General features: G+C 42.6%; 1 protein-coding gene across 1 annotated transcript in view; it reads left to right on the top strand.

Annotated features, from left to right (window-relative positions):
• Nucleotides 1-27747, top strand: part of me1 (malic enzyme 1, NADP(+)-dependent, cytosolic) — a 126632-nt gene that overhangs the window by 87212 nt on the left and 11673 nt on the right. Inside the window, exons 5-6 of the mRNA XM_035750564.2 lie at nt 3327-3488; nt 13205-13308. Of these exons, the coding sequence (XP_035606457.2) occupies nt 3327-3488; nt 13205-13308 (266 nt within the window). The remainder of the gene's footprint in view (nt 1-3326; nt 3489-13204; nt 13309-27747) is intronic.

Raw genomic sequence — 27747 nt, 5'->3', positions numbered from 1 at the left:
AAGGCTGTAACGAAACAACAAAATGTGGAACAAGTCAAGGGGTCTGAATACTTTCTCATAAATCGTGCATTGATGTCAATAAGTTCAACAGATATCTTCAGTTAGGATCTGGCCTGTTTGAGGCCATTACAACCAGCTGAGCTCTAATATGCCAGTACAGCTATGTGCAAAGCTGAAGAACATACGCACATCCAGGTACTTTCCACGGTGCTGGAGTTGTAGGCAAAACCCATGGAAAACAGACAGGACAACGCAGCACACTGCTGCACATGCTCACAGGTGATATTTATTTACAACAGCGTTTCGACCCGTAGGTCTTCATTGGGCATCCATATCAAGTCATGATCTTGTCATATCCAGTCAGTAGGAAGAATCTTCCAGGTATTCCTGGCATGGAAAGATATACCTGTTGCAGCCGCTAGCCGTTCTTGCACCTGTTCACAGCTGTCAACACAATGGCATTTTCCTCTGCAGCCTGAGCTCACAGGACCTCTTAAAACTATTCATCACGATCCAAGGCCCTACTTACAGTTTGAAGTTGGAAGTTTACGCACACTTAGGTTGGAGTCATTAAAACCCGTTTTTCAAAACACTCCACAAATTTCTTGCTAACAAACTATCGTTTTGGCAAGCCGGTTAGGACATCTACTTTGTGCATGACACAAGTACTTTTTCCAACAATTGTTTAGACAGATTATTTCTCTTATAATTCATTGTATCAGAATTCCAGTAGGTCAGAAGTTTACATACACGAAGTTGACTGTGCCTTTAAACCGCATGGAAAATTCCAGAAAATGATGTCATAGCTTTAGAAGCTTCTGATAGGCTAATTGACATAATTTGAGTCAATTGGAGGTGTACCTGTGGATGTATTTCCAAATGCCTGAAGGTACCACGTTCATCTGTACAAATAATAGTACGCAAGTATAAACACCACGGGACCACGCTGCCGTCATACTGCTCAGGAAGGAGATGTGTTCTGCTAGAGATGAACGTACTTTGGTGCGAAAAGTGCAAATCAATCACAGAACAACAGCAAAGGACCTTGTGAAGATGCTGGAGGAAGCAGGTACAAAAGTATCTATATCCATAGCTAAACGAGTCCTATATTGACATAACCTGAAAGGCCACTCAGCAAGGAAGAAGTCACTTCTCCAAAACCGCCATTAAAAAAGCCAGACTATGGTTTGCAACTGCACATGGAAACAAAGATCGTACTTTTTGGAGAAATGTCCTCTGGTCTGATGAAACAAAATTAGAACTGTTCAGCCATAATGACCATCGTTACGTTTGGAGGAAAAAGGTGGAGGCCTGCAAGCCGAAGAACTCCTTCCCAACCATGAAGCATGGGGGTGGCAGCATCATGTTGTGGGGATGCTTTGCTGCAGGACAGACTAGTGCACTTCACAAAATAGATGGCATCATGAGGCGGAAAATGATGTGGGTATATTGAAGCAACATCTCAAGACATCAGTCTTGAGAAGTTAATGCTTGGTCGCAAAGGGGTCTTCCAAATGGACAATGACCCCAAGCATACTTCCAAATTTGTGGAAAAATGGCTTAAGGACAACAAAGTCAAGGTATTGGAGTGGCCATCACAAAGCCCTGACCTCAATCCCATAGAAAATTTGTGGGCAGAACTGAAAAAGCGCGTGCGAGCAAGTAGGCCTACAAACCTGACTCAGTTACACCAGCTCTGTCAGGAGGAATTGGCCAAAATTCATCCAACTTATTGTGGGAAGCTTGTGGAAGGCTACCCAAAACGTTTGACCCAAGTTAAACAATTTAAAGGCAATGCTACCAAATACTATTTGAGTGTATGTAAACTTCTGACCCACTGGGAATGTGATGAAAGAAATACAATCTGAAATCAAATCATACTCTCTACTATTCTGACATTTCACATTCTTAAAATAAAGTGGTGATCCTAACTCAACTAAAACAGGGAATTTTTACTAGGATTAAATGTCAGGAATTGTGAAACTGAGTTTAAATGTATTTGGCTATGGTGTATATAAACTTCCGACTTCAACTGTATCTACAGTGCTTGTAAAACTCTACCCGTCGCAAGACCCACTGGTTGATGCTTTTTTATTAAACCCTCTTAGGCCTCACTCCCCCCTATCTGAGAACTACTGCAGCCCCCATCCTCCACATACAACACCCATTCTGCCAGTCACATTCTGTTCAAGGTCCCCAAAGCACACACATGCCTGGGTCACTGCACCAAACAATCAAACTGGACAGTTTTATCGCAATCTCTTCATTCAAAGACTCAATCATGGACACTTTTATTGACATTTGTGGCTGCTATGTATGGGTGATGTATTGTTGTCTCTACCTTCTTGCCCTTTGTGCTGTTGTTGTCTCTGCCCAATAAGGTTTGTACTATGTTTTGTGCTGCTCCAATGTTGTGTTGCTACCATGCTGTGTTGTCATGTGTTGCTGCTTTTCTATGTTGTTGTCTTAGGTCTCTCTTTATGTAGTGTTGTCATGATGTGTACTTTATTCTATATTTATTCACTGCCATTCAAACGTTTGGGGTCACTTTGAAATGTCCTTGTCTTTGAAAGAAAGCACTTTTTTTGTCCATCAAATTGATCAGAAATACAGTGTAGACATTGTTCATGTTTTAGATGACTATTGTAGCTGGAAACGGCTGAACTCTTTTATGGAATATCTACATAGATGTACAGAGGCCCATTATCAGCAACCATCACTCCTGTATTCCAAAGGCACATTGTGTTAGCTAATCCAAGTGTATCATTTAAAAGGCTAATTGATCAAGAGGATACATACATTAGGAGAGTCTTGTTTGAGAAACTGACGCCTCACAAGTCATCAACTGGCAGCTTCATTAAATAGTACCCACAAAACGCCATTCTCAACGTCAACAGTGAAGAGGTGACTCCGGAATGCTGGCCTTCTAGGCAGGGTTGCAAAGAAAAAGCCATATCTCAGACTGGCCAATTAGAAGGAAAGATTAAGATGGGCAAAAGAACAGACACTGGACAGAGGAACCCAGCATCCCGGAGTCACCACTTCACTGTTGACGTAGTGTGACTATTTCCTGTTTAATCATGTACACTTCCTGTAACTGATTGGCTAATGAATATGCTGGCTTTATTAGCTAATTACTGTATTTTCACTGCCTGATATTATAACATTTTTGGCTATTCTGAGAGCTTATTTGGTTCATTTCAACCAGGAATCCAAAGGGAAATGACTTATCAAGAGCCATAGACAGTCTGCTCTGACTGATAATGTATTTGATTGACATAGAATCACAGGTATGATTGACAGATGTGATGTGATGTGATTGACAGGCGGTGTGTGTGACGGACGGAGAGAGGATCCTGGGCCTGGGGGACCTGGGCTGCTACGGCATGGGCATCCCTGTGGGCAAACTGGCACTCTACACAGCCTGTGGAGGCATGCCACCCCAGCAGTGTCTGCCAGTCATGCTGGATGTGGGCACAGATAATGAGGTAAGAAGAGACACACCCAACAACCAAATAAATACATAGCTACATGCAAACAAGATGATACACTTTACTTTATCCTACACTTGACACCTGTCAACTACATAACAAAAAACGGTCAACTTTGTAACATATTATATGCTAGACGTAATTTGCCAGCTAAGAAAATACCCTCAAGTCAATACGTTATAATCAGGTAAGCCCCTCAGTCTCCAAACTCCAATTTCCAAACACTAACAGCCAAGAAATGAGAAATTCTAACACTTTACAACCAGGGAACGTAACTGAGGAAAGCAGCAAGGTTCACCCATGCCAGCTAGAAAAGCACCTATTCAATCCGCCAGCACTGCCAGTCAACAGTATTCAAAGAGGCCCTCTGGTTTGGTTTTTCCTGCTGGTCACATTGGTCCTATGTATGGCCTGGCCCTCCTCTTTATAGCTGAAAGAGGAGCCTCACTAGGCCGGGCGGCACGTGTGCTGTGGCTACACTGTTAAACGGGAGCAAACCAAGAAGTCTGTTTTGTGTACACGGCTATATTTAAACTCTGTGTATTTTCTTCATGTCATCCAGAGCTGGGCCAAAGGGTGGGGCACTGCCACCACATGCCTGCTGCCTGGCTTTTAAGTCAACTCTGAGCCATCCTCTGATTTCCTGGGCCTGGACCAGCTCTCCTAGCCACTGATTGTGTTTCAGTATAAGAGTTGGGGAGAGGATGAATTTGGGGTTAGTTGAGACGGTCCGGTCAAGGATAGACATGATCTAGACAGTTATCAAGATGCTGAGAAGGAGACCTAAAAGAAGACATCACTGTGAAAGAAGGATAGATAGATAAAGGGTGGGAGGAAAGAAGAGGGAGATGGATTTGGGGTTACCCGGGTATAGGACCGGTCAATGATGTAAACGACTGGCAATAATCAAAGTAGATGGAGAGAAATAATGAGATGGGCAGCAAAACGAGGACACCAGTATAAAAGTTGGATAAATAAAGGAAGGGGGATGGAAAGGGAAGGAGACCGGAAGCAGAGTTGAACAGAGGGACTATCCATGTCCGATGTAGCATTCAAACTCTCTCCATGTTCTCTTATGTCGGCTGGCCTATTCACACTTCATCAAACTACACTGAGACCCAGCAGAAATCCCCGGTATTCATAAAACACACATAAAAGGCTTATGAGAGAACCTATAAAATAACTTTCACTGCAGCATGAATACAGTAGGTGGCATTGGATCTTGGTGAACAGGATTATATTTTCTCTCTCTCTGCCAGTTTCTCCCACTCTGTTCTGCCTCATAGCAGAGGTAAATACCATGGCCTTTGGCCCCCCATCTCTTTAGTGGTGTCTCCATAGACACTTCTATGCATGAACTCTTTTGTTCTATTGAAAGATTTTGAAAGACCATAGACTATCCAGAAGCCATCTATGGTGCACAGATCCAGTTTAGGGATGCTTGGGGGGGGGGATGCTCAACTCTTCCCGTACGTTTATAGACATCAAACTACCCACTTTAACGAGCTGCCTCAGAGTCTTTGTCTGTGTCCTCAATGCACTCTGTAGCTGTTTCCAGAGGATGAGAGCAAATGGGGGTTTATTACCATATATTTGTGTGTGTGTATGTCTGCACTCTTAGAAAAAAAGGTCTATCTACAACCTAAAAGGGTTCTTTGGTTGTCCCCATAGGGAAAATCTTTGAAGAAGCCTTTTTGGTTCCAGGTACTTTTTGGTTTTCACAGATGGTTCTACCTGGAAACAAAAATGGTTCTCCTTTTTTCTAAGAGTATGTGTCTGTAGTGTCTGTGCGTGCATGTTTGCGATGTGTTTCTCTGCTATGTCTCGGTCTGTCTACCTTCTATGTTCCTCTATTCGTTTCTGTATGTACAGCTGAAGTCAGAAGTTTACATACACCTTAGCCAATTACTTTTACACTCAGTTTTTCACAATTCCTGACATTTAATCTGAGTAAAAATTCCCTGTCTTTGGTCAGTTAGGATCACCACTTTATTTTAAGAATGTGAAATGTCAGAATAATAGTAGAGACAAGGATTTATTTATGCTTTTCTTTCTTTCATCACATTCCCATTGGGTCAGAAGTTTGCATACACTCAATTAGTATTTGGTAGCATTGCCTTTACCTTGACTTTGTTGTCCTTAAGCCATTTTGCCACAACTTTGGAAGTATTCTTGGGGTCATTGTCCATTTGGAAGACCCATTTGCGACCAAGCTTTAACTTCCTGACTGATGTCTTGAGATGTTGCTTCAATATATCCACATCACTTTCCGCCTCATGATGCCATCTATTTTGTATATATATATAAATAAAAAATATATGCCATTTAGCTGACGCTTTTATCCAAAGCGACTTACAGTCATGTGTGCATACATTCTACGTATGGGTGGTCCCGGGAATCGAACCCACTACCCTGGCGTTACAAGCGCCATGCTCTACCAACTGAGCCACAGAAGGACCAGTCCCTCCTGCAGCAAAGTACCCCCACAACATGATGCTGCCACCCCCGTGCTTCACGGTTGGGATAGTGTTCGACGTGCAAGCCATTCGACGTGCAAGCCTGGCTTTTTTATGCCGGTTTTGGAGCAGTGGCTTCTTCCTTGCTGACCGGCCTTTCAGGTTATGTCGATATAGGACTTGTTTTACTCTGGATATAGATACTTTTGTACCCGTTTCCTCCAGCATCTTCAGAAGGTCCTTTGCTGTTGTTCTGGAATTGATTTGCACCTTTGCACCGAAGTACGTTCGTCTCTAGGAGACCTGAGCGGTATGATTGCTGCATGGTTCCATGGTGTTTATTCTTGCGTACTATTGTTTGTTCAGATGAATGTGATACCTTCCGGCGTTTGGAAATTGCTCCCAAGGATGAACCAGTCTTGTGGAGGTCTACAATTTTTTTCTGCTGTCTTGGCTTATTTCTTTTGATTTTCCTATGATGTCAAGCAGAGTCACTGAGTTTGAAGGTAGGCCTTGAAATACACCTCCAATTGACACAAATTATGTCAGTGAGCCTATCAGAAGCTTCTAACGCCATGACATCCTTTTCTGGAATTGTCCAAGCTGTTTGAAGGCACAGTCAACTTAGTGTATGTAAACTTCTGACCCACTGGAATTGTGATACAGTGAATTATAAGTGAAATGTACAATTATTGGAAAAATGACTTGTCATACACAAAGCAGATGTCCTAACTGACTTGCCAAAACTATATAGTTTGTTAACAAGAAATGTGTGTAGTGGTTGAAAAATGAGTTTTAATGACTCCATACATGTATGTTTTAATGACTACATACATGTACATAAACTCAGCAAAAAAAGTTACGTCCTCTCACTGTCAACTGCGTTTATTCTCAGCAAACATATCATGTGTAAATATTTGTATGAACATAAGATTCAACAACTGGGACATAAACTGAACACGTTCCACAGACCTGTGACTACCAGAAATGGAATATGTGTCCCTGAACAAAGGGGGGGGATCAAAATCAAAAGTAACAGTCAGTATCTGGTGTGGCCACATGCTGCATCTCCTCATGGACTGCACCAGATTTGCCAGTTCTTGCTGTGAGATGTTACCCCACTCTTCCACCAAGGCACCTGCCACTTCCCGTACATTTCTGAAGGGAATGGCCCTAGCCCTCACTCGCCGATTCAACAGGTCCAAGAAGTGGTCAATGGGATTGAGATCCGGGCTCTTCGCTGGCCATGGCAGAACACTGACATTCCTGTCTTTCAGGAATTCACGCACAGAACGAGAAGTATGGCTGGTGAAATTGTCATGCTGGAGGGTCATTTCAGGATGAACCTGCAGAAAGGGTACCACATGAGGGAGGAGGATGTCTTCCCGCCCCAGACCATGACGGACCCTCCACCTCCAAATCAATCCCACTTCCAGAGTACAGGACTCGGTGTAACGCTCATTCCTTCGACGATAAACGCGAATCCAACCATCCCCCCGGTGAGACAAAACCGCGGCTCGTCAGTGAAGAGCCCTTTTTTTCCAGTCCTATCTGCTCCAGCGATGATGGGTTTGTGCCCATACGTCTCACAGTACGGACATTGCAATTTATTGCCCTGGCCACATCTGTAGTCCTCATGCCTCCTTGCAGCATGCCTAAGGCACGTTCACGCAGATGAGCAGGGTCCCTGGTCATCTTTCTTTTGGTATTTTTCAGAGTCAGTAGAAAGGCCTCTTTAGTGTCCTAAGTTTTCATAACTGTGGCCTTAATTGCCTACCGTCTGTAAGCTGTTAGTGTCTTAACGACCGTTCCACAGGTACATGTTCATTAATTGTTTATGGGTCACTGAACAAGCATGGGAAACGGTGTTCAAACTCCTTTACAATGAAGATCTGTCAAGTTATTTGGATTTTTACGAATTATCTTTGAAAGAAAAGTGGTCCAGCAGGGTCCTGAAAAAGGGTAGTTTCTTTTTTTGCTGAGTTTATGTATGTGTGTGTAAGGAATCTTTTTTTGTGTGTGTGCATTTAGAGGTGTGTGCTCATATTTCATGCTACCCTCCCTTTGTATGATGTGTGTCTGTGGCAGGGACTGTACTGCAACTGTTGAGAATAATGGACAGTTCTTCAAATCACACAGTACTAGAATGGGCCGTAACCTTCATGTGTGAAAAGGTGTTCTTCCTCACACTCAAGAGGATTTACAGGTTTCTGCCTGTTGTTTTCCAAATGTGTAAAGTGTTTGCAGATGTAGCACTGCAAAATAATATCACACAGCAGCATCTGTCAGAGTTTACGACAGGCCAAGCACATTTACTCAACCTCACGAGAACTAGGGCCTTGCTCTCTAGTCTCGAGTTTTCCATTGTGTTTTAAAGAGGTGACAGGCCAAATGAGTTGTAAATAGGATAAGTGGAGTGCCCGTGTGTCTTAAGCCATATGGAGTTCCTTTGGCATGACTCATAATATATTATCTCAGACACACTGGTCTGATGCCATGCTCCAGCCCCTACAGACAGAGGGTTACACAGCGGTAGGAGGTGGCGGGAGGTTAGCAGTAAATAATTGAAAACATGACTGTCGTTATCGGCTTATTTCTGGCCTTGAGTAGGTATGAGGACTCCTTGACTGAGATCAGGCTTGCGACGTCTGGACCTTGACTGGAAAGACTGGGTTGTGTCCAAAATGGCACCCTATTCCCTATGGGACCTGGTCAAAAGTATATAGGAACGAGGAAGTACTGTAGGGTGCTATGTGAGACTCGGCTTGGATCTCCCCTAGTCATGTTCTTCTCCCTCTGGTAGTGTGTAATTCCAGAACATGATATAGCAAGGGGTAATGTTTTGGGAACATGTCCAGTAAACAGATGGGATATGGCAGAGCTCCTGTATAGGATGTTTCTGATTTATGGGATGTGCTGTGCTGTGGGGTTCCTGCTACCTGTGGACATCTCCCTCTCTCCCTCTCACGCACACACAAACACGCATACACAGACACACACTGTTTCTGTTAGACTCATCATTCAGCTCTCTTGCATCTCATCACATACACAAGCACATACACAGATGCACATCTCGCTCTCTCTGTCGTCTATTTTCCACACACAGACATACAATTGAAGTCGGAACATACACCTTACAAACACCTTAGCCAAAAACATTTAAACTCTACTTTTCACATTTCCTGACATTTAATGCTAGTAATCGTTCCCTGTCTTAGGTCAGTTAGATCACCACTTTATTTTAAGAATGTGAAATGTCAGAATAACAGTAGAGACAATGATTTATTTCAGTTTTTATTTATTTCATCACATTCCCAGTGGGTCAGAAGTTTACATACACTCAATTAGTATTTGGTAGCATTGCCTTTAAATTGTTTAACTTGTGTCAAACGTTTCGAGTAGCCTTCCATAAGCTTCTCACAATAACTTGGATGAATTTTGGCCCATCCCTCATGACAGAGCTGGTGTAACGGAGTCAGGTTTGTAAGGCCTCCTTGCTCACACACGTTTTTTCAGTTCTGCCCACAAATCTTCGATAGGACTGAGGTCAGGGCTTTGTGATGGCCACTCCAATACCTTGACTTTGTCTTTAATCCATTTTGCCACAACTTTGGAAGTATGCTTGGGGTCATTGTCCATTTGGAAGACCCATTTGCAACCAAGCTTTAACTTCCTGACTGATGTTGCTTCAATATATCCACATCATTGTCCTCATGATTCCATCTATTTTGAAGTGCACTAGTCCGTCCTGCAGCAAAGCACCCCCACAACATGATGCTGCCACCCCTGTGCTTCCCGGTTGGGATGGAGTTCTTCGGCTTGCAAGCCTCCCCCTTTTTCCTCCAAACATAACGATGGTCATTATGGTCAAACAGTTCTATTTTTGTTTCATCAGACCAGAGGACATTTCTTCAACAATTACGATCTTTGTCCCCATGTACAGTTGCAAACCGTAATCTGGCTTTTTAATGGTGGTTTTGGAGCAGTGGCTTCTTCCTTGCTGAGCGGCCTTTCAGGTTATTTCGATATAGAACTCGTTTTACTGTGGGTATAGATACTTTTGTACCTGTTTCCTCCAGCATCTTCACAAGATCCTTTGCTGTTGTTCTGGAATTGATTTGCACTTTTCGCACCAAAGTATGTTCACCTCTAGGAGACAGAACGCGTCTCCTTCCTGAGCAGTATGACGGCTGCGTGGTCCCATGGTGTTTATTCTTGCGTATTATTGTTTGTACAGATGAACGTGGTACCTTCAGGCATTTGGAAATTGCTCCCAAGGATGAACCAGACTTGTGGAGGTCTACAATTTTTTTTCTGAGGTCTTGGCTGATTTTTATTTTTATTTTCCCATGATGTCAAGCAAAGAGGCACTGGGGCACTGAGTTTGAAGGTAGGCCTTGAAATAGATCCACAGGTACATCTCCAATTGATTCAAAGGATGTCAATTAGCCTATCAAAAGATTTAAAGCCATGACATAATTTTCTGGAATTTTCCAAGCTGTTTAAACAAGTGTGTAAACTTCTGACCCACTGGAATTGTGATACAGTGAATTAGAAGTGAAATGATCTGTCGGTATACAATTGTTGGAAAGATACACAAAGTAGATGTCCTAACCGACTTCTAAAACTAGTTTGTCATTAAGAAATTTGTGTAGTGGTTAAAAAACATGTAAACTTCCGACTTCAACTGTATACACTCACACTCATCAGTAAGACATGTCTCTGTGTCTGCACATTGTTTTCCCTCCCAGTAAACAGATCTGTAGAGTGAGTATACAACACATACATTTGTTTTTCTCTAAATGGCCATTTATCTAAATGTGGCTTGTGGGAAATAAACTAAACAGTGAGTGTTATGGGAAAGTTGGCCCTGTCTCATCTAGCTCTTTCGCTCTCCCACTCACTCCCTCTTTCTCTCCCTTTCTCTTTCACTGAAATTACCTGGTATAACCTCTGTCTCACAACAAACACACTGAAATGAGACCCCGGTGATGTCATCCCACACAATGTGTTGGGTGGGCTCTCCTGGGCCCAAAGTGGGGTGTCCATTCAGAGTTCACTTTCATAGCAGCCACGTTGTATTCCTTTTCACATCTATGCGCTCTCCTGCTTCTCACCTTTTCCCTTTGCTTGTGGACTTCAATTCACAACACATCAGCTGTATGTGACCAGGCGAAAAAACCTTTCCAAGCCAAACCGTATCATTACCGCTACACACAGCCTATATCATTGTCACAAGTTGTTCAAAACTGTTTAACTATTGTCTTTCTCTCTGAGTCAACTACTCAAAACATTTTATGTAGTGCTAGCTAGCTGTAGCTTATGCTTTCAGTACTAGATTCATTCTCCAATCCTTTGATTGTTTGGACAACATGCCAGTTAATGTTACAAGAGCTCTAATAGGTTGGAGGACGTCCTATGGAAGATGTCATAATTACTGTGTAAGTCTATGGAAGGGGGTAAGAACCATGAGCCTTGTCAATGTAACCAGAGGAGGACGGAAGCTAGCTGTCCTCCAGCTACACCATAGTGCTACCCTACAGAGTGCTGTTGAGACTACTGTGTTTTAATCAATTACTTGGTGAAATAAGAATATTTAGTGTAGTTTTATCTAAAAATGAAATTCACTGAGGAGGATGGTCCTTCCCTTCCTCTTCTCAGTAGCCTCCACTGAAGCAAACAGTGAGGCAGACAGGGGGGCCAGGATGGGGGTAGAAGACGAGCAGTAGCCTAGGGAGGACATCCCGCATTTAGAACATGGCTCCAAGTGGCTCTCTTTACAGACATGCCAGAGATAGATAAGACAAATAGTACATTATAAAAACACAAAATAAAACACTAGCTGACCACATCAAAGAAGTGACACATTGTAGAGTGGTCATGATGTAGTGTGTGTGTGTGTGTGTGTGTGTGTGTACATCAGTGTGTGTGTGATAAATCACATACAGGGGCCCTCTAAACCTAGGACCCTCTTCACCAAGGACTCCATCAGGATCACCACAGACATGCAGACAAGCTACACACACAGAAACATACACACACACACACATGTGACCTCTGCTCCTGATCCTTATCCCAACTCCACACCTTCCTCCTTCTCCTCCCTTTATCTCTCCATCCAATGGGGCAAAGGGAGCACTTAACATTATGAATAGAGGAGAGTCTCATCTCTTCCACTCCCTGAAGAGATGTGAGGGGCTACAGAAGAGACGTATATTAAGGCTGGCAAATGAAGCTCCTCATCATCCTACCCTGGTCTGTGTTTGAAGAGAATGTCTCCTCTTGTCCTCTCAAAGCCCTTTAACCCTTTAAATATTCACTATAGCACACACGCACGCGCGCACTCAACCTGAACTCAGGCCTCAGTCAAAGGGCTGATGTGCCAGCATAGTTAGTCAATCCGTCTTTCTCTTTGTCTCAATCTGGCCGTCTTCGAAACAACATTCATAACATGCCAGCTTGGAACGCAATAAAACGGACTAACTACTCAGGATGTGGTACTGGACTTTGTGATGGTAACCTAACCTAATTTCACCTTTCCCATCATATTGGTTCCTCCATTGGTCCATATTTTGGTGAAAGGGTGTGGTGTTTTTTAATCCAAAAATTAGGCCTGATACAAATCCAGCCAACACCAGTGGCATTTGAATCCCTAGTAAAGGGGTATGATAGGCCGATTAAGGTTTAACCTGTTGTAATTGCACACAAAAAAGAAAACCGATGCACTTTTCTGACCAAAGGACAGTTTTCAACTAAGAGTTTTGGGAGAGTGGATTACTTCTTCCAATGACTTTCAGCAAGTTACTTCCACATATTTTTGTCCAGAAGCTTAATTTGAGCTTTTACCTACAGCAATGAGGTAATTTAGGGATCTAAGCGTTACCAGCTAGTCTGACTTTGTTTCTCCCATAATAGCCCTTGGGAGGAGTGAAAAGTGACGACAGAAATGGAATTCAATCCAACAAGGGTGATAAGGCCAACACTTTCGATTTGGTGAGGGTCAGTGGTATCTGAGTCTGAAGGATAGCGACCTTGTGAACTCTAACCCAGTCTTGGTGGTAGTGGTGGTCTAAAATGCAGGAGTAAATGGAATCCAATCAGACCAACCTCCTCTCTCTCTCTCTCATGCCTCACAGTGTGATGTCTGTTCCTACAGTATGTGTGACATACCCAGCTGCTGCCGATGGAAAACGTTGTATGAACTGACCCTAATCCCCCCCTCCCTCCCTCCCTCCCCCACACACACACTTTTTCTAGGAGCTGCTGAAGGACCCATTGTACATCGGGCTGAGACACAAGAGGATTCGAGGCCAGGCCTATGATGACCTGCTGGAGGAGTTTATGAAGGCAGTGTCTGACAGGTACAGTAGAGCTATTTTCACACTACTGAGCCAAGCCCGAGATGTACTGGGTTAGTCTGGTTACACATCCACCATAGTTACTGGAACCAAGCTGGAAAGGACCAAGTGCCCATGAAAAGTATCTGAGCCAGCACAGTATGGTTAAGGTTGACCATAGTGAAAATTAGGTATATGACTACTGCCCAAGAATCACCCTAACTGTTTTATCTAAAGTTCAGGACAGTGACTCTGAAAGGGTTTAATGCACTAATGCCCTCATCAGCCTAGGAACTGAATCTGAAGAGTTTATTTCCAAAATGCTATGTCCACCAATTTTTCACATTTATGCGTTTTCATAAAAAAATAAAAAAAGATTGCTTATGGGTACCTTCATGTGTGGTGCAAAACGCTGTATATCCATTGTTTAGCTGGAATGGAGTGTTTGTGTGCTATATATTTGACTGTGATATGTGGTTGTCTCCACTAGCTATCTTAACATGAATGCACTTACTCTAAATCACTCTGGATAAGAGCGTCTGCTAAATGACTAAAATGTAAAAAATAAATGTTTTGCGTGCAGAATTATTTTTATACATTTAAAAAAAATATTGATGTCACGTGTCATTTGTAGTTCTTAATTAATGTAGTTATTTGTTATATTTGACTATGTAAAACCGAGCAGTACTACTTATTTATCTTTATTTAGGCAGATGTATAGCATGTCGCTTTAAAATGAAACCAAGTGAAAGAGTTTAAACAAAATACATGTCTTTCAATGAACAATCGTGATTAGATAGTGAAAAAAGACACCAATCACATAATTTCTTTAACCTCTTACCATTACCAATAACAGCGTAGGTTAACATTTTTTGGGGGGGGGGTGATATTTCTCTCTCATCCTTATTCGCAATTCTTTATGATTTATCCATAATCATGGTAGCATCCACATTAATGTCGAAGTGTTTAGAGACATATTATATTATTATTTACAATAAAAGTGATTCCAAAACTACATGGTACATTATTTACCATTAATGTCTATTGGGGACTTATTGCAGGCACTTTGCTGATATTGTTTACGATAAGTAGCCTATACTACAGAAATGTGAAGTTTGAAATGAAATAAGTTTGCTAATATGGGTGATTTGTTAATGGTACAATTGATGGCTTCAACCATCAAACTAGTAGTAGTAGGATAATAAATAAAAAACTGTGGTGCACGTTAATGTTAGAAACATGTCGTTCTATTTATTATTATTGCGTCAATTCAGGCAATTTATTGTGATATGGGTATTTGTCCATATCGCCCAGCTTTAGTCGCCATACTGTTCCAAGCCTGTGTGTCGATATGTTGTCTTACTATAGTTTCGATTACACATCGGACAAAAGAGCACACTCGTTCTCAAGCGAACCTCATGCTGATGTTGTTACATGGTGGTGTAGGTCTACTGAGCTTGTACATAATATCTGAGCCTTCAGTTTACACTGGTTGTAATGTGAGGGTGGTACGTGCCTCTGGTTTGTGGGTAGAGGCCGTTTCTGAGTGCTGACTTGAGTGGGCAGACACTGAGAAAGATATCCGACCACACTATGAGTTAGTTCCCCATTCACCAAGTTTCTAAACACTCTCTTTTTCACACACACACACACACACACACACACACACACACACACACACCAACAGACCCATCATATCCTGCAGCCTAGTGATGTAACCAATCTAGCCCTTTCTCCAAAACTTTCAGTATTGTGCTTGACATGGCAGGATAGGATTGGTTAGAGATGGGCTCGCTGGGCTTAGATGCATAACTAGATATAGTGCTGTTTGGTATTCCGTATTCCATATCTACATAAGTTTTGGACATTCATATGGGATATTTTGTCACTTTGTGGGGATGGATCAATGACTATAAATAAGGGGATGAGTATGGCGAGGCCTATACTTTCCCCTTGGGCTTGGAGTGTGTACAGTCCTGTCACTGTAGTGACTGATGTTTTGGCTTCGGTGACACAAAACTGTCCCTGACCACCCCCGGTCACACGTGGGCTTGCTAAATGTAAGACCAACTCAGCTCCAGAGGCCAGAGCAGAGGCCAGGGTCTGGGGCCTCTCCAACTGGCAGGGGAAAGCCATGACTCGGGAAACAAATGATTATGCGGTAGAGATTGAATGAATGACTGATTATAGCCTGGGAGTTTTTAATAATATTCTTGTTTCATTTTGAGAGAAACAGAGAGAGCTCTCATTTGGAGCCACTTCATATTCTGAAGCTGCTTTTTATACTCACGCTGCCTCGTATATTTTTATATGTTCGCTCATCAAAGGCCGGCAAGCATTTGTCTTTGATTTCAGGCCAAGGTCTTGTCCAAGGTGGCTCCTGTGAAACAGTCTACATGTGTCCCCTCTTCTTCAGTCGCTGGCCAGACTATTGGGAAAGAATACAGAAAGAAACACTCCAATCAGTCAACACTCTCTAAACCAGAGGAACCAAGGCCCACCAAGAGTCTAGACACTGTTCAAGTCTTTCATCTTTTGGGTGAAGAGCCCTCTCTAACTGGCAAGACCATTTTCAAATGCTTAACAGGAGACATTTCCTTTGCAATTCAATTGGCTCTATGAGAGTTGGCATCCTCAGGGCATTTCAATGCCTGAAAAGTCGAGGATATTTTTTACTTCTGCCCCTCTCTGTGCCTCTCAACCATTTCCCCCACGTTTTTTTATCCCCATGTCAAATAATTTAATGAGCAAAGATTCCCTCTTTTGAGCCCAACAACTTTGTCGTCAGTCTTTCTGTTTGTCCATCGTCATGGTTACGGGGCCAGTTTTGGGTTAAACCTCTTTGGTAGATGGGGATGGAGGGGGAGAAGGAATGCAGACTGTTTCCGTCTTTAATGATGGAGAGGGGATTTTGGGAAATAATGTGTGTTGCTGAGAGATGTTTACTCTCTGGGGGAGAGAAGGAAAGAGGGAGGCGAGACGCTGGGGCTTTTATTAAGAAGGCTTAGTTCTCAGCCTCTCTGGCCTCTCAGCCCCCAAGGCCCTTCAGCCCCCCAGGGACACTTAAAGAACAGGCAGCCAATGTGGATGCACACACAGGGAGATGGAAACAAATACTGACCTAGCAGGGCTTGACCCTGGCATGTGTGCGTGTGTACTGTACAGGTGTATGTAAAGTTTAGGACAGTGTGTGTGTGAGTTATACTGCTTGGACAGCTGTGTTTGAACAGAGTGCCCTTGTCCATGACATTCTTTATGGAGGCCAGCGGCTCCTTGGTATGCACACAGAGGAACAAGACCCACTTCATGCCTCCTTCTGTCACCCCCTCAAACCTGGAAATAGAGGACACTTCCGGAAAGATTCCAGGTACAAGTTTAGGTTTCATCGGGCCTGGGATTAAGATCCAGGGTCTTAAATTTGTCCTCTTTATCCCACGCGGTCCAGACACCGCCGCGTCTGAGCGATCCTCCATATGGGAAAACTGCTGTCATCTCTCATAGCCATCTTGGATTTTTTTTCTCGGGCCGGTATCAAACATTTTAGTGTGTCAAAAGGCTTTACACTCACTGTCGGAAGTTTGGCAGTTAGTGAGAAACCTCAGCGCCCCATCAAAAGGTGATAGCCGTAAGTGTTTTCCCGTGTCGGCAAGTTATTTCCTTCAGTTACGAATGTGTACTATCCACGCAAGCTGTAAATCACAGAAGAATGAAAGTGTCAAGAACAAAAGAGGTCTGTGTTGTGCTGGTGACGTCCCCCAGATGGCTTTAGCAGTGCGAGGAAAGTATCACATTGATGGAGGTCTCATCTTTGCCCCCGAGTCCATCCGCCAATGAGGGTGTGTGTGTGTGTGTGTGTGTGTGTGTGTGTGTGTGTGTGTGTGTGTGTGTGTGTGTGTGTGTGTGTGTGTGTGTGTGTGTGTGTGTGTGTGTGTGTGTGTGCGCACCACTTGCTGTCGACTAAAAAAATGATATTATTCAACAGTTGCCTGTAGCACACATCATACACCTATCTATATTTGACTCAAGGCAGCATTAGTTTTGGTCTGACCCACAAAACAACACGCGCACACAAACACAAGAAATGCATTTTGATTTATAAGAGGAATGAGGAAATAAGTATAGAGAAAAAGTAAACAACATAAATGTAAGAACATGATCGTAGAGGTCACTGGTCACCATTGGCCTCTGTATAGACAAACATATACAATATTTTGAGTACCAGTCAAAGGTTTGTACACACCTACTCATTCAAGGGTTTGTCTTTATTTTTTACTATGTTCTACATTGTAGAATAATAGTGAAGACATCAAAACTATTAAATAACACATATGGAATCATTTAATAACCAATAAAGTGTTACAAAATATATTCTGATTTATTTATTTGAGATTCTTTAAAGTAGACACCCTTTGCCTTGATGACAGCTTTGCACACTCTTGGCATTCTCTCAACCAGCTTCACCTGGAATGCTTTTCCAACAGTCTTGAATGAGTTCCCACACATGCTGAGCACTTGTTGGCTGTTTTTCCTTCACTCTGCGGTCCAACTCATCCCAAACATCTCAATTTGGTTGAGGTCGGGTGATTGAGGAGGCTAGGTCATCTGATGCAGCACTACAATCCCTATCCTTCTTGGTCAAATAGCCCTTTCACAGCCTGGCGGTGTGTTGTGTCATTGTCCTGTTGAAAAATAAATGATTATCCCAATAAGAGCAAACCAGATGGGATGGTGTATCTCTGCAGAATGCTGTGGTAGCCATGCTGGTCAAGTGTGCCTTGAATTCAAAATAAATCAGTGTCACCAGCAAACCCCCACACAATCACATCACCTCCTCCATGCTTCACAGTGGGAGCCACACATGTGGAGATCATCCGGTCACCTACTGTGCGTCTCACAAAGACACAGCGGTTGGAACCAAAAATCTCAAATTTGGATTCATCAGACCAAAGAACAGATTTCCACCGGTCTAATGTCTGTTGCTGGTGTTTCTTGGCCCAAGCAAGTCTCTTATTCTTATTAGTGTCCTTTAGTAGTGGTTTCTTTGCAGTAATTTGACTATGAAGGCCTGATTTCATGCAGTTTCCTCTGAACAGTTGATGTTGAGATGTGTCTGTTACTTGAACTCTGAAGCATTTATTTGGGCTGCAATTTCTGAGGCTGGTAACTCTAATCAACTTATTCTCTGCAGCAGAGGAAACTCTGGGTCTTCCTTTCCTGTGGTGGTCCTCATGAGAGCCAGTTTCATCAGCGGTTGATGGTTTTGGCAACTGCACTTGAAGAAACTTTCAAAGTTCTTGACATTTTCCGCATTGACCGACCTTCATGTCTTAAAGTAATGATGGACTGTCATTTCTCTTTGTCTATTTGAGCTGTTTTTGTCTTAATATGGACTTGGTCTTTTACCAAATAGGGCAATCTTCTGTATACCACCCCTACCTTGTCACAACAGAACTGAAACGTATTAAGAAGGAAAGAAATTCCACAAATGAACTTTTAACAAGGCACACCTGTTAATTAAAATGTATTCCAGGTTGACTACCTCATGAAGCTGGTTGAGAGAATGCCAAGAGTGTGCAAAGATGTCAAGGCAAAGGGTGGCTAATTTGAAGAATCTAAAATCTAAAATATGATCTGTTTTGTTTAATACTTTTTTAGTTACATGATTCCATGTGTGTTATTTCATAGTTTTGTTTAAATGAATAAACCATGTGTAACGCTCGTCCTCTTCTTCCGAAGAGGAATAAAAGATATCGGACCAATTTGCGGCGTGGTAAGTGTCCATTTTAATATGTCAAACTGAACACTACAAAATACAAAATAACAAAGTGAAACAAACTAAACAGTCCCGTGTGGCACTAACACGGAAAATAATCACCCACAACTCAAAAGTGAAACCAGGCTACCTACGTATGGTTCACAATCAGGGACAACGATTGACAGCTGCCTCTGATTGAGAACCATACCAGGCCAAACACAGAAATCCCAAATCATAGAAAAAGGAACATAGACAACCCACCCAACTCACGCTCTGACCATACTAAACAAAGACATAACAACAGTACTAAAGTCAGAACGTGACACCATGTCGCGGACCCTTGTAAAATTATTCACAGGCCGCTAACCATTTGTTTTACACCTTGTTCAGTCATGTTTGAAACCTCATTAGCTAGCTAGCTAGCTAGCAAGCTAACAACCGGGTAACTTTACCAGTATATCCAAATATTTGGGGCCACAGGGAAAAAAAGGAAAAGGGATAGCTTCTTCAGGAGATGATCATAGCAATGAATGAATGACCGGTATTTGTTTCAACAACTCAGCAAAAAAGGAAACATCCCTTTTTCAGGACCCTGTCTTTCAAAGATAATTCGTTAAACGTCAAATAACTTGGCAGATCTTCATTGTAAAGAGACTCCTAAGACAACACTACAGGGAGACCGGATGGACAGCTGATCATCCTCACATTGGCAGACCACGTGCAACAACACCTTCACAGGATCGGCACATCCGAACATCACACCTGCGGGACAAGGTACAGAATGGCAACAACAACTTCCCGAGTTACACCAGGAACGCACAATCCATCCACCAGTGCTCAGACTGTCCGCAATAGGCTGAGAGAGGCTAGACTGAGGGCTTGTAGGCCTGTTGTAAGGCAGGTCCTCACCAGACATCACCGGCAACAACATCGCCTATGGGCACAAACCCACTGTCGCTGGACCAGACAGGACTGGCAAAAAGTGCTCTTCATTGACGAGTCGCGGTTTTGTCTCACCAGGGTGATGGACGGATTCGCGTTTATTGTCAAAGGAATGCGCGTTACACCAAGGCCTGTACTCTGGAGCGGAATCGATTTGGAGGTGGGGGGTCTGTCATGGTCTGGCGCGTTGTGTCACAGCATTATCGGACTGGGCTTGTTGTCATTTCAGGCAATCTCAATGTTGTGTGTTACAGGGAAGACATCCTCCTCCCTCATGTGGTACCCTTCCTGCAGGCTCATCCTGACATGACCCTCCAGCATGACAATGCCACCAGCCATACTTCTCATTCTGTGCATGATTTCCTGCAAGATAGGAATGTCAGTGTTCTCCCATGGCCAGCAAAGAGCCCGGATCTCAATCCCAATGAGCACGTCTGGGACCTTTTGGATCGGCGGGTGAGGGCTGGGGCCATGCCCCCCAAAAATGTCCGGGAACTTGCAGGTGCCTTGGTGGAAGAGTGGGGTAAAATATCACCGCAAGAACTGGCAAATCTGGTGCAGTCCATGAGGAGGAAATGCACTGTAGTACTTAATGAAGCATGTGGCCACACCAGATACTGACTGTTACTTTTGATTTTGACCCCCCTTTGATCAGGGACACATTATTCAATTTCTGTTAGTCACACGTCTGTGGAACGTGTTCAGTTTATGTCTCAGTTGTTGAATCTTGTTATGTTCATTCAAATATTTACACATGTTAAGTTTGCTGAAAATAAACACAGTTGACAGTGAGAGGACGTTTCTTATTTTGCTGAGTTGATATGTATAGTTTCTAGGGTACAACTTCTGCTTCAGAAATAGCTAGAATTCATTGAGGCTATATCTCAATCGATTTTATTACAAAGCTTATTTTTTTTCTGGTGCTCCTAGATTTTATGTTGTGCACGTAACTTTTTTAAGTTGTGAGCACTAGTACTACCAATTTTTTTATTTTATTTAGTTAGAGCCCTGGATGAGACACCATTCTTCCACATGAAATTCCTTAATTTAGTGTTTTGTTGATGGTGGTGAAAACGCTGTCTCAGGTGCCTCTCCAGAATCTCCAATAAGTGTTCAATTGGGTTGAGATCTGGTGACAGACAGACAGACACTTTAAAACCCTATGCTCCTATGAGACCCTTCTTTCAACCATCAAGGAGTGAATTTGGTGCCGAAGGATATGGCCGCTGTTTTACAAATACATTAACTGTAATATCTTATGTTTCACCCAGTCGTGGCTGAATGACGACATGAATAACATACAGCTGGCGGGTTTTATACTTTTTCTGCGGGATAGAACAGCGGCCTCTGGTAAGATAAGGGGCGGCGGCCTATGCATATTTGTAAACCACCGCTACCGCAGGAGATCGAAGGAAGTCTCGAGGTTTTGCTCGCCTGAGGTAGAGTATCTCATGATAAGCTGTAGACCACGTTATTTACCAAGAGAGTTTATATCTATATTTTTCGTAGCTCTCTATATACCACCGCAGACCGATGCTGACTCTAAGACCACCCTCGATGAGCAGTATACGGCCATAAGCAAACGGGAATACTCTCATCCAGAGGTGGCGCTCCTAGTGGCCGGGGACTTTTATGCAGGCAAACTCATCAGTTTTACCTAATTTCTATCAGAATATTAAATGTGCAAAGGGGGGAAAAACTCTAGACCGCCTTTACTCCACACACAGAGAAGCGTACAAAGCTCTCCCTCGCCCTCCATTTGACAATTCCGACCATAATTCTATCCGCCTCATTCCTGCTTACAAGCAAAAACTAAAGCAGGAAGCACCAGTGACTCGGTCAATAAGAACGTGTTAAGATGAAGCAGATGCTAAGCTACAGGACTCTTTTGCTATCACAGACTGGAATATGTTCTGGGAGTACACCACGTCAGTCACTGGCTTCATCAATAAGTGCATCGATGACGTTGTCACCACAGTGACCGTACGTACATACCCCAACCAGAAGCCATGGATTACAGGCAACATCTGCACCGAGCTAAAGGGTAGAGCTGCCACTTTCAAGGAACCCTGAAGCCTATAAGAAATCCCGCTATGCCTTCTGACGAACCATCAAACAAGCAAAGCGTCAATACAGGACTAAGATTGAATTGTACTACACCGGCTCTGACACTCGTCGGGAGTGGCAAGGCTTGCAAACTATTACAGACTACAAAGGGAAGCACAGCCACGAGCTGCCCAGTGACACAAATCTACCAGACGAGCTAAATTACTTCTATGCTCGCTTCGAGGCAAGTAACACTGAAACATGCATGAGAGCACCAGCGGTTCTGGACGACTATGTAATCACACTCTCCGTAGCCGATGTGAGTAAGACCTTTAAACAGGTCAACATTCACAAGGCCGCAGGACCAGACGGATTACTAGGACGTGTACTCCGAGCATACGCTGACCAACTGGCAAGAGTCTTCAATTACATTTTCAACCTATCCCTGATTGAGTCTATAATACCAACATGTTTCAAGCAGACCACAATAGTCCCTGTTCCCAAGAACACTAAGGTAACCTGCCTAAATGACTACTGACCCGTAGCACTCACATCTGTAGCCATGAAGGGCTTTGAAAGGCTGGTCATGGGTCACATCAACACCATTATCCCAGAAACACTAGACCCACTCCAATTTGCATACCACCCCAACAGATCCACAGATGTTGCAATCTCTATTGCACTCAACACTGCCCTTTCCCACCTGGACAAAAGGAACACTAATGTGAGAATGCCATTCATTGACTTCAACTCAGCGTTCAACACCATAGTGCCCTCAAAGCTCATCACTAAGCTAAATATGCTGGGACTAAACACCTCCCTCTGCAACTGGATCCTGAACTTCCTAACAGGCCTCCCCCAGGTGGTAAGGGTAGGGAACAACACATCCGCCACGCTGATCCTCAACACGTGGGCACCTCAGGGGTGCGTGCTCAGTCCCCTCCTGTACTCCCTGTTCACTCATAACTGCATGGCCAGGCATGACACCATCATTAAGTTTGTCGACGACACAACAGTGGTAGGCCTAATCACCAACAACGATGAGACAGCCTATAGGGAGGAGGTCAGAGACCTTGTCGTGTGGTGCCAGGACAACATCTCCCTCAATGTGGAGGGAGGAGGAGATGATTGTGGACTACAGGAAAAGGAGGACCGAGCACGCCCCCAAGATTTTGCATGGTGCCCCCCAGATCCTCAAAAGGTTCTACAGCTGCACCATCGAGAGCATCCTTACTGGTTGTATCACTGCCTGGTATTGCAACTGCTCGGCCTTTGACCGCAAGGCACTACAGGGGCCAAGCTTCCTGAAAATACAATATTTTGGGATATGGAAAATATATTTCACAGATGGTACACGAAACTTGTTTGTTTTGTCACAAACTGAAACTATTTTAATTTTAGCAACTAGGAAATGGCGGAGTGATTTCTGCAGAGTGCATCTTTAACACACTTCAACCTTCTAGAATATCACCTTCTACAGTTTTAAAAAAATCGCTTTGGTACTATTTTCACAAGTATGTGGTACATTTTCACAACTTAGTAACAACTCCAAACTGGTCACACTTGTAATGCAGCCCATCTTTCATTCAAAACCTGCCTCTGTGCATTGATTTGGATCGTAAACATCTCTCACCACACAACCATTGATTCAAAATATAAGTTTATTATGAAATGTAATGAGAACATCGGTTTCATCACCAAAACACAACATTATGATATCTTTTCAGTTTGGTTGTTTTAACTACCAGTTAATCCAATAGCAAACAATGCAGGTTTCAAATCGCCCTTAGAAGTGCTGAAAGTAATTTACTACAGTACTGTAAATCACAGTAGATTATACCGTTTTCACAGTAGGCAATACATTTACATTACCCAACAAAATTTACCGAAAATCTATAATTTCCATAATATCTATCCAATGTGTGAACATAGAAGACATCCTCAACAATCATTCATGCAACAACAAAAAATCTGATAGAATTGCAATCTGTAATCAAATGTAAGAAATGTAATTAATTTCATTAATTTGTATCAAGCTTGTCTTGAGCATTTGGCCATAAATTCTCATCCACACCAGTACCGAAAGGTTGCTGGGTCAAATCCCCGAGCTGACAAGGTCTGTCGTTCTGCCTCGGAACAAGGCAGTTCCTAGGCCGTCATTGTAAATAAGAATTTGTTCTTAACTGACTTGCCTAGTTAATTAAAATAAAATGTTTAAAAAAATACTCTGCCTGCAGTTGTTTCCAGGTCATTGTTGCTCTCAAAAGACTCCAGGTAAATGTGTTCCATAGATACCTGGTGCCTCTTCAAAAGCCAGGCGATTGTTGGTAGGCTGATGGATGCCACATCGGCAAAGGTGTCACAGTTCTCCTCAATGGCCTGCTTTATTTCCCATCAAAGAGGTGGACATGGGCCCCGTCAAATTCCATATATAATAGACAAACCAGTTTAATAAATGGTTAAGTGATTAAACATTAAGAACAGTTGGATTAAGTGATGGACAAAAGTATTTAAACAAATTATAAGGAAATCATATGAAAAGTATTTTGAGATTGCATTGTGAAAGGCAATTACTTTACATGAAAGGTATTTCTAGATGAAACACTGATTAGATTGTGTGTGTTGTACTTAGTCAATTGAAAATGTGCTTAAAGTTTTTGATCTTTTTGAGTTTTGCACTAAGAGTTGTGAAATGTTACCACGTACTTGTGAAAAATAGCAGCAAGGCAATAAAAAAAAACTGTATGCGATCGCTTCTCATGACGTTGGGCTTTTGTAGCTCTAAAGATCCATTAGTCACTATCACGTCACCATTGAGGTACACAATGTCAGACATACAATATCAAGCACAGATGTGGCAACAACATCTGTCCTTCATTCTCCACATGTAACTTTATCCTGCTCCCACTGTCTAGCCAATATGTTCTTCGGTTAGGTACATTCTTGTCATGATCTCTTCTCATAAGGACCTCAATGTAATCTCATATGATTCGGTTACGTCCATGTCGACACTAGTGATATCACAGTATTATGCTAGTAACGCCACACTGTCTTATCGCATCGCTTAGCAATAATAACCATGCCAACCCTTGATGATGTCACTAAGTCAAGGAAGTTATACACAATAGTAGACTTGAATTGATTATAGCCAATCTACAGAAATACCACTGTACCCTTTGATCAATATTTCAATTCAACCCTTGCATTTTTGTGCCTCACATTCTTTAAGATAGCTACAGATGCAAATCCGATTTAAACAATTTGATCATCCACTTAACAAATGTTCTTTTATCTTACACATTTCATCTAAAGTTGATCACGCTTGACAGTTCACTAGATGCGTTGGAGTTATTTACACAACGTAAGCTTGAATCAATTATATTAGAACAGTTTCCCATAAAAAAATATATATATAAAAAATGACTTAAATATAGGCCTACATTTTATATAATATTTGGCTAAGAAACATGTTAGTATTCTCTGTCATTTGTGGGCAATCTGTCATTTGTGGGCAATCTGTCATTTGTGGGCAAAATACTTATCTAAGCTGCTTAACAATGCACTTTCTTTGTCCAATTAGGCTACCTCTTGGAACATAGGGCTACCTGTCTCCCTGAATGTTCTCTCACCTAAAATGTTATCCCCATTGTGTAGTGTGCAGTGTACAAGAGACTGGCAGTTTGTAGTAAAGTTTAGGCCTACCTTTAGACTTAGACCAACCTAGTTGAGTTGAGATCTATGGTGTCCTCTCCCTTGTGCAGTAGCACACAACCAGCAATGCTTTTTGTGCGTGTATTTGTTTATCTGCATTACGTTACTGGGTGTGTTTCTTCAACTTTTCCTCGGAACACTGCTTTTTTTTGGTTAAGGCCTGATGTGGTACAGTTTAACCAATGCGTAAGCAACCCAGACCTATTCTGAGCCCCTTCAGCAGGGCCACACACACACACACACACACACACACACACCCTTAGCTCACAGGTGTGTGTTGTGCCAGGGATATGTGGTAAGCCTGGTCCATGATCTGTTTGTGCTTTTGAAGCCAACTCTTATGGTTGTTGTACGACCACATGAGTTGGCTATTCATCACATACAGATTTGGGACCAGGTTAGGTGAACTGTCTTGTGAACACTTCCATAAGCAGGTGCAAGGAGGATGACTTTTTCCACATTGTCCCTCTAATCTACAGTGATGGATGGAATGTTTTCCAGTTGTCTCTGCAGCCATTCTGTCTCCTAGGAGTCTGACTGGACAGTCTAGTTGACAGACGAGCTGAGGAGTGGAGCTGGAGGGACCGGTATAGAGAGAAATGATTCCCCCTGCCAAATCACAGTCCGAGTACATGGATATGGATACTCTATTTTGTACCATCTATTGCATCTTGTCAATGCCGCTCTGTCATTGCTCATCCACATATTTATATGTACAGTGCCTTGCGAAAGTATTCGCCCCCCCTTGAACTTTGCGACCTTTTGCCACATTTCAGGCTTCAAACATAAAGATATAAAACTGTATTTTTTGTGAAGAATCAACAACAAGTGGGACACAATCATGAAGTGGCATGACATTTATTGGATATTTCAAACTTTTTTAACAAATCAAAAACTGAAATTGGGCGTGCAAAATTATTCAGCCCCCTTAAGTTAATACTTTGTAGCGCCACCTTTTGCTGCGATTACAGCTTTACAGATTTGTGCAATATACGACTGATTGTTGTCCTATAGACAGAGTCTCCCACCTCAGCTGTAGATCTCTGCAGTTCATCCAGAGTGATCATGGGCCTCTTGGCTGCATCTCTGATCAGTCTTCTCCTTGTATGAGCTGAAAGTTTAGAGGGACGGCCAGGTCTTGGTAGATTTGCAGTGGTCTGATACTCCTTCCATTTCAATATTATCGCTTGCACAGTGCTCCTTGGGATGTTTAAAGCTTAGGAAATCTTTTTGTATCCAAATCCGGCTTTAAACTTCTTCACAACAGTATCTCGGACCTGCCTGGTGTGTTCCTTGTTCTTCATGATGCTCTCTGCGCTTTTAATGGACCTCTGAGACTATCACAGTGCAGGTGCATTTATACGGAGACTTGATTACACACAGGTGGATTGTATTTATCATCATTAGTCATTTAGGTCAACATTGGATCATTCAGAGATCCTCACTGAACTTATGGAGAGAGTTTGCTGCACTGAAAGTAAAGGGGCTGAATAATTTTGCACGCCCAATTTTTCAGTTTTTGATTTGTTTAAAAAAGTTTGAAATATCCAATAAATGTCGTTCCACTTCATGATTGTGTCCCACTTGTTGTTGATTCTTCACAAAAAAATAGTTTTATATCTTTGTTTGAAGCCTGAAATGTGGCAAAAGGTCGCAAAGTTCAAGGGGGCCGAATACTTTCGCAAGGCACTGTATATATTCTTAGTCCATTCCTTTACTTAGATTTGTGTGTATTAGGCAGTTGTTGTGAAATTGTTAGATTACATGTTAGACGTTGCTGCACTGTCGGAACTAGAAGCCCAAGCAATTCGCTACACTCACAATAACATCTGCTAACCATGTGTATGTGACCAATACAATTTGATTTGATTTGGATTGTTCCTTTTTTCCATAACAGCCATCTTCCCCAATATCTCATGGCTATCATTGAGTTATGGGTTGATTTAGCACTGGGCAGAGGAGCCTCCTCTCAACAGGTCTTCTCACTCTCTCTCTCTCACTCTCTCTCA

Source organism: Oncorhynchus keta, chromosome 34 (assembly GCF_023373465.1).
Source record: "Oncorhynchus keta strain PuntledgeMale-10-30-2019 chromosome 34, Oket_V2, whole genome shotgun sequence".
NCBI classification, from domain to species: domain Eukaryota; kingdom Metazoa; phylum Chordata; class Actinopteri; order Salmoniformes; family Salmonidae; genus Oncorhynchus; species Oncorhynchus keta.
The sequence above is the reverse complement of the archived record's forward strand: the minus strand, read 5'-3'. Positions and strand labels throughout refer to the sequence as shown.